Genomic DNA, 8,139 nt, shown 5'->3' with positions numbered 1-8,139 from the left:
ATCCAGACTGACTTTCAATATTTACTTTAGTCTTCTCTCTTGCATCATGGCCTGATTTACCTGGATCAGGTTAATAATGGGTTTGAGCCCTAAATGACACCACCACCACCACTACCTCTCCCTTGGGTGGACTCCCTCCTTGTCACACTCCCTGAGCCAGTTTAGGTAAACTTGGTAAAGTAACAACCTTTGGATGAACTGCTGTGAAATTTCATACAGAAATTCATTTTCCCCAGAGGATGAATCTCACTGACTTTGGTGATCCCCTGACTTTGCCTCTAACGCCACCATGATGTGGGCATTTTACTTTTTTAGTGAAATGTCTCAACAACTAGCCTGTTGGATGGATTACCATGAAATTTGGTACACACCATGTTTCCTTTGGGATGAATTATAATAGCTTTGTTGATCCCTTCACTTTAGCACCATCATTAAGTCAAAATTTAACTTGCCCAAGACTTTTGTTTATGACCAAATACCTAGGGGGGGAAAAGTGACATTCGCATCAGCCTCAGATGTACTTTGTGCTTAGTGCTAATTAGCAAATGTTAGCATGCTAACAGAACATGGTAAACATTATACCTGCTTAGCATCACCATGTTAGAATTGTTATTGTGAGCATGTTAGCATGCTCACATTAGCATTTAGCTCAAAGTACAGCCTTACAGAGCTACTAGCATGGCTGTAGTCTTGTTTATAACTGATAACTGAGCCTACACCTCCCGAGGACTCCACAAGCATTTTAAACCAGATGTTTGTGTGTAGCACAACTTTGTTCAAAAAGTAATTAACAAGTAATCAACAAGAATATACAAACTGTGATGCAACAAAATTGGCAAATGCATACAAAATGCCTTGAAGATGATAAATTCACCTTGCACAATTCTAACGTCATTTGGCTGCCTGTAGGTATTGGTCAATTACAAAATCAATCAATCAGTGAACGTGTTAGTGAGTCAGTCAGCGAGTCATCACCCACTCAGTCAATTAGGTAATCAGTCAGCCTTACAGTCAGTGAGTCATCCAGTCAGTGAATATTTTTCTTCAGCTGTTACTTTTTGATTCTCTGCTCCATCTCTCTGTTGATCTCTGTCACAGCTTGTTAGCAGAGTCACATGGGGTCTTCCTCTCCCCCACAACACAATCTGCTTCCTCTGCTGTTGAATTATAGATACACCTTAATTACTTCTCTCTGAGGCAGGCAGAAATGATGGAAATCCTTGTGTGACCCACCTCCACACTCTCTGTCACACACAGACACAAATACACCGACTCGAATATGAATTTTCACAGAAAATCTTCATCCTTTTTATAATCTTTCTCAACTTTTACTCATCCCCACAGCGTGTCAGCCTTCCTCGTGACTACAGAAACAGATTACAAAATGTTTTTTATTGTTATTGCAATGCATCGCTTCATCGCTGTGAGCTCTCCAGCCAAGCAGTTCTTACACATTCTCCATATCTACATTCTGTCATTCACTGTTGATCAGTCCTTCACTTTGCACTGCTTCAGCTTCACCCTCAAAACCGGTCTTCCATTATCCAAACTATTTTCCTTGATTTTCTTCATCAAAAGCAGCAGAATTTTCAAGACTCGTATCATCTCATCTCGTATTTAACACAAAATGTTTACAGAATATTTTCCTGTCATGATGAATACTTTCCTCAAGGTCTTTATACCACCACCTCCTCCTCTCATCGCCAGTTGGCATCTTTTCACAACACTGTCTGTCAAAAACACCTCCATCTCCTTTTCTCCATCCTTTTGCTTTGTCTGACATTCTTATTTCAGCTTACCTTCCAGCCCTCTGGCACTTTTCTTTGTTAGTCCCTCACCTGGGTATTTAATGCTCCCTCTCTCGCACTCTCTCAGTGTATTTTAAGATGTTTCACACTTGATCTAAGATCATCATCGTCATTTCTCTTTTTTTAATCAATAAAAAACAAACTCAAATACGTAAAGATGCTGATATGTAAAAATCTAATAAATAACATCCTCTTGTTGAGAATAGAGAAATACATTTTTTTGCTCTAAAAAATACATTATTCAAACTACACCTTTACAGTTCATATGCTGTTATGAACACCCACTTTTTCCGAAAATGCACTCTGTTTTCAATTCATTGATCTTATAATCCAGCATCATTCCCTGCTTTTAAAAAAATCCTTGCATAAAAATCTAAACTAATAAAAAGTGTTGAAAATTTAATTTGTGCCCTTCAGATGAAACATGTTTATATTCAATATTATTTTACAATTCTATTTTTTCTCTTTAGTTAATCATTTCTTTCATCTTGCTCCTTTTTGTTATCCCACCTGTTTCAAATTGTCTTTTCTTTCCTCTCTTTTTACAGGTATCCTTCATGCCACATAAACATAACACACTTATATTCACCAAATATTCACAAAATAAGACAAGAAGAAGAATTTATTTTTCTCATGACCTTGGAAATAGTAGTTTGACAAAGCAATTTCAACTCAAGGTCAATGATTAAGGTGACAATAATGAAGAAATGAATGAAGACTGTGTAATGCAGTTGAAAGCTTTGGAAAACACTACTAAGAAGATTGTTTTGTCAAACTACTATTTCCAAGGTCAAGAATGAACTTTAGGGGTTCCCTGGTAGCCTAATGGTTAAGGCCTGCACCACATAACTGCAGCATCTGTGGTTCAGTTCTGGCCGTGGACTTTTGTTATCCACCCCACCCCCCTATCTGTTCCTATGTTTCCTATCTCTCTCTACACTGTTGGTTGTCAAATAAAGGCAAACAAGTTAAATATATTCATAACGTAATCTGTTTCTGTGCAATCAGTTAATGGCTCACTGTTTCTCTGAGCCAAACCACTCATGAGGTGAGGGGTGGGGTTTAAATTTATGGTCAACAAGTCGCATCATTCTTCTGCTTGCATAAAGAGGGGTAGAGACAAAGACAGCACAGAGAGAGCGAGAGGAAGGAGAGAAAGATTATCATGTGGTCTGTCTGTCTGCCTTTGCACGGATTGATAATCCACTCTAATCCAGAGGAGAGCCATTGTTTTCGAAACCACTGAGTTATTCCAGGAGCTGTGTGAGGCTAAATGCACAACCCAGGTTAACAGACATCTGACAGAATCTGGGACTACCTCACTGTCAAAGCCTTGTGGGTTTTTGTGAGGGTGATTTTGGGTGTGTGTCTGTGAGTGTGTGTGTCGAGCAGACCGACAATTCTGGGTCAAAACTCTCCACTTGGGGATTCCACCCAGATGTTTCCAGCTGAATGTGGGTCAGATTCAGTAAGAGGGCTGATTAGGGAAGGATAGAAAAAGGTTTTACTCACACGCAGCCTGATAGACAGTGGTGTAATTTGAGAACAGACAGACAAACAGACAGACAGACAGACAGACAGACAGTGGTGGAAAGGAAGTAACTAAGTACATTTATACAATTAGGAGGTATTTTCAGTTCAATTTTATTCTACTTTTTACTCCTACTTCACTTCATTTCTGAGACAAACATAGTACCTTTTACTTTACAGATGAAGATTTTACACACAAAGCAGCATCTATAAAATACTGATATAGAATAAAATAGTATGTAAAGCAGTTAAATGAGCTTCACCTCGATCAACAAGAACATCAAAGTAGCCTACTGCTTACTTAATGCATCAAATATAATGATCCAATGATAAAATAATATAACACTCACAGGGACCATTCTGCATAATGAGTACGAGTACTTTTGTTGCCAATAGTCTGTAGTATTAAAAAAGATAGATGGATAAAAATCTAGATAGATAAATAGAGAGACTCGTTCAGTTGAGTGACAGACTCTGAACCAATAGGGACGAAGCTAGGCTGTAGTGGGCGGGGCTTTCCCTATACGGACATCAGTTGTTCAAAATGTCTCCCTAACAACCGAACTGGAGTCTAACAGCAGAAGTTTTCGCTGGACAAACGCCTCGTAAGTAACGCACAACTGTGTATTCACCTCTGTCACTCTGCATTTACTAACTATCGTCAACACACTGTAACTCGTAATATTACGACGGTGGATTTAAATAAGTTGATTCTAAAGTAGAAAACCTCAGCCGGTAGCATCAGCTGTTTGCTATCCAACAAGCTAAGCTAATTAGCTAGCTAGTAAAACCTGGTTCACTAGTTACGGTTACTAACCTAATCAAGCATGGTGACGTTTACATACCAACCGTTATGTGCGATATCTGTCGATATTGTCTAAAGCAGAAACCGCATATTCTGGTGTAAAGTACGGTGAGATACTTGTTGTAGCTAGCTAGCAATGGCTAAGTGATTTTTAGCTAGTGGACCCAGCTGGGTCATGTTACAAAGTGTTGTTAGCTACAGATCTGAGCTTCCTCTGTAGTACTGTACTCTTCGTGAAATGCGTTTCCACCACGCAATAAGTAGACTTTCTAACTAGGTGGGTTAATTTTTTTTTAACATGTAGAAAATGTCCTTTTGCAGTAGTCGGAATGGCTGGGACTGGCGAGGGAAAGAAAGAGGAGGCCGACTACAAGAGACTGCACAGCTTCCCTCTCATCAGGGTAGGAGAGAAGCGGGACAGTGCCTCTGGATACAGGACAAGAACATCCTAACTGCGGCTGGGAGCAGCCCATTCTGCAATGACAACATCAAAATTACATGTTGATTGTATTCTTGTGTTGCACATTTTATGCTGCTGGGGTTTAGTAGGTATAGCTGTGATGTATTAGCAGGCTGCAAACGCACTGTGACTGAATCAGTATTTGGACAAGTCTGTCATTTTTATGCAACCGTTTTAACCGCTTTTATGGAGATCTTAGAAAACCAGATGACACTTTAGCTACATTTACTGACTCAGTCACCAAAACACATACATAAGTTCACAAGCAAATGCAATTGTGACTGATCTGTAGCCTCAATCTATGAGAGTGTGTGTACTCTACAGACTCATAGTCAACAGCTATCTATTGTAAGCCATGGGTTTTGATCATAGACAGACACACGCAAGATTATTAGAAGACATCCTCACACATTATAAGATTCTAGATCCTTAGAAGTTTATTTTACCTTTAGAGTTTCTCTTCCTCCTCTTCCTGTTAGGAAACAAGAGGACACACGCTGTACACTCCACTAACTCACGAGACTGAATTTCACAAGGCCCAGTCTGGTATTTAAATATGTGCATACAATACAGACAACACACAACACGCAAACAGAGAGGAGTGGAGTAAAATCTCTAGGTGACGTGGATCTAACATTAGGTATCACATACTCGAATCTTAGGAAACCATAACAATGTTGCACTGTTTTCTGTGACTGCAGAGTCTGACTGCAAGCACATTTGTCACTCTTTCTGCTATTGTGTCCGCAGTCGCACATGTGGTCAGTCACAGCATACAGACCAAACTCTGGCATCACCATGGTTGATAGTGCAGGTCTTTAATTCACATTGTTGATAATCACACGCAGCTGACTTTGTTTGACTTTGTGTTGGGCTATACTCGAACACAACTAGTTCGTATGACGTGTTGTCTGCCACGTGGGGAATCAAAAGTGTTTATAGTTGTTCCAAACGGCCACACTACAAGGCAGAAAAGCAGCAATTTTATCACATTTTCTTGCCGCATGAGTGCATCCCAGCTAGTGTACCGTGTCTGTGTGATGCAATCAATGTGTCCTACAGGCATCAAGTGACGCATGCTTTTACTCTTTCTGGGTCAATTCTGAAATTGTTTTAAATATATATAATATACAGTCAAAACGTTAAATTCTTGTTTGTCCACAGCAGACAGAAAAACGTAGACCCTTACCATCTGTTTATCTTCAGCACACAGACATGCCAGAAGAAATGAGGGTTGAGACCATGGAGCTCTGTGTTACAGCCTGCGAAAAGTTTGCCACCAACAATGAGGTAAGTATATAATGTGCTGTGATGTTTATTTGATAGCTTGGTCACAAATTCATATTTTCCTGCTGTGCTGTGTCTATAGTTACTGGCTTTTGCAAGGGAATTAATACACACCCTTGACAGCGGTATTGTGTCAGGACTTTATTAACACGGCTTTATTCCTGATACCAAGATCATAGTTAGTCTTTGTTGTTTTTTTTTTTTTTGTCCTTGCTGTCTTTCCCAGAGTGCAGCAAAGATGATCAAGGAGTCCATGGACAAGAAATTCGGCAGCTCGTGGCACGTGGTGATCGGTGAAGGTTTCGGCTTTGAGGTCACACACGAAGTGAAGAACCTGCTCTACATGTTCTTTGGAGGGAGCCTGGCCGTGTGTGTGTGGAAGTGCTCGTAGCACCTCCTCCCTGTCCCTCCTCCCCTCTGACGGGGTCACTGGGCTGGGAATGAACACCAGCTACCAGCCAGACGCTGGTTACTCTTTTGTTGCGGCAGGTTATTTTGTCCACGCTACCAGCCACTGTGGCAGAAAATAAATTATCCTTTGGAGATCTTGTCCAGTTTAAAAATGTCGTTGGCAGGGAAAAAAGTTGAAAGGGAATTTTGAGTGCGGCAGTCACTTTGGCTGGTAGGCATAAAAATAGCTTCCTGCCTTGTCTGTCACTTTCCTTTTTCTATTTGGTTTCAACTCTCCATCCGTCTCTGAAGCCACATCCATGGTCCTAAACATTTGTGAGCGTGCATGTGCAAGTACGTAAGTTCAACTTTTACAAACAATACAGCCAGCCAGGGTCTCCAAAGTCCTTTATCCTCATTCAGGGAGCGTGTGTGTGAGTGAGTTTATATGTTTGTGTGTGCTGGACACACACTGTATTTTGAAATAACATTTCATTGACACCTTCCTCAGCAGTTTGTGCAACAGTAAACTGTCCACACCATCTGTAACTTTTCACACGTGTCTTTCTCTCTCTTTCTCTTCAGCCGCACTAGTCTTTCAATAAATTTTTAAATATTTTTTATGTGTACATATTTTGATGCGACTTGAAAAACTTCTTTTTAAAGGCCAGTGTCATCTTCTTACAACTGAAGGCTCAGAATCTCTTGAGCCAAACACTAAACCCAATCCACCTTTTCTCCCTCTAAAGGTGTTTGTAATAATCCCTAATAATATTCCCCCACCGGGTGATATTAGCAATGTGATTGTTTTCATGTTGATGCCAGTTTTAATGATCCAGTGCAATGGACCATTTTTGTGTGAATTAACCTGATTGTACAATAAACTCTGGAATGTGGTGAAATAGGAACTTAAACTGCAGTCTGTGTTCTTCATAATATTTGTAAGTGGCTGAAGGGGTTCAATTGCATTCATTGTATTTTGGGCCATTTAGGTCATAGTGTTGTAACCCCCAGCAGTGAAAAAAGAGTTGCTGACGAGGTAAAGGGATTTCTGGTAAATTGAGAGGAAATTGGATTGGGTAGAAGGGGTATGATTTATCTTTTTTTGAAAAACAGTTATGCAGTCATTAGTGACTGCACCAGCATTGCTAAGAGTCAAGTGACACATTTGTCTCCAATATCAATAGATTTTGAATTTAAATGCCTGATTTTAAAAAGTGCAAAATGTTAGAAAAGAGTAAAAGTATATGCTTCACACAGAGGAATAACATGCCAGCAGCTGCTTTTACAAGGGTTTTTATAAATAAGAAATACACAGAGGAGGAGATGAACAAAGATGCCTCCAAAAATACTTCACAAGGAAAAAGGTAAATGATGGAGTGTTGGGGACTTGTCAGAGTGGATTGAATAAGGCAGGTTTTCCCTGAGAAACTGGAGAAAGTTGTGTTGAAGAGATGCTGCTTTACAATTTAAACGTTATTTGCCTCTAAAGGCAATTGACGTATTTTGGGGAAAAGTTTCTCAAACTGCCAGTTTTGCTTAAATGTCTTTGTAGAGTTCCTTATTGAAACCAACAGGCAGAGTTACTCTCAGCTAGTTCTGCTCCGTGGTTCCAACGAGGGATACTCCAGTTCATCCATTTGAAATGCATCAATACAGCAGTTAAAAAAAGTCAGTCTCAGTGAAACGTGACCTTGGCGCACCTGTCTACAGAGCTGCGTGGAGAGAAAAGAACAAATGATTTAAAAAAACAACCTCTGGCACACTATTGATGCTTACATGAAACTTTTGCAAATTAAAGATTAGGATCATGTAGAGAGAGTTCAATAATTTAAGGTAATAAACAGTAAGTAAGGGAT

The 8,139-nt window shown here is 39.9% G+C and overlaps 1 protein-coding gene across 1 annotated transcript; it reads left to right on the top strand.

Annotated features, from left to right (window-relative positions):
• Positions 1 to 3,791: 3,791 nt before the first annotated feature.
• Positions 3,792 to 7,188, top strand: dnal4b (dynein, axonemal, light chain 4b). The gene is made up of 4 exons (XM_044187192.1): positions 3,792 to 3,943; positions 4,465 to 4,544; positions 5,810 to 5,893; positions 6,117 to 7,188. The coding sequence occupies exons 2-4, from the start codon at positions 4,473 to 4,475 to the stop codon at positions 6,279 to 6,281; spliced, it is 321 nt and encodes a 106-aa protein (XP_044043127.1). The 5' UTR covers positions 3,792 to 3,943; positions 4,465 to 4,472; the 3' UTR covers positions 6,282 to 7,188.
• Positions 7,189 to 8,139: the final 951 nt, after the last annotated feature.

Source organism: Siniperca chuatsi, linkage group LG3, assembly GCF_020085105.1.
Source record: "Siniperca chuatsi isolate FFG_IHB_CAS linkage group LG3, ASM2008510v1, whole genome shotgun sequence".
NCBI classification, from domain to species: Eukaryota; Metazoa; Chordata; class Actinopteri; order Centrarchiformes; family Sinipercidae; genus Siniperca; species Siniperca chuatsi.
This window is presented reverse-complemented; position numbering and strand designations above follow the sequence as displayed.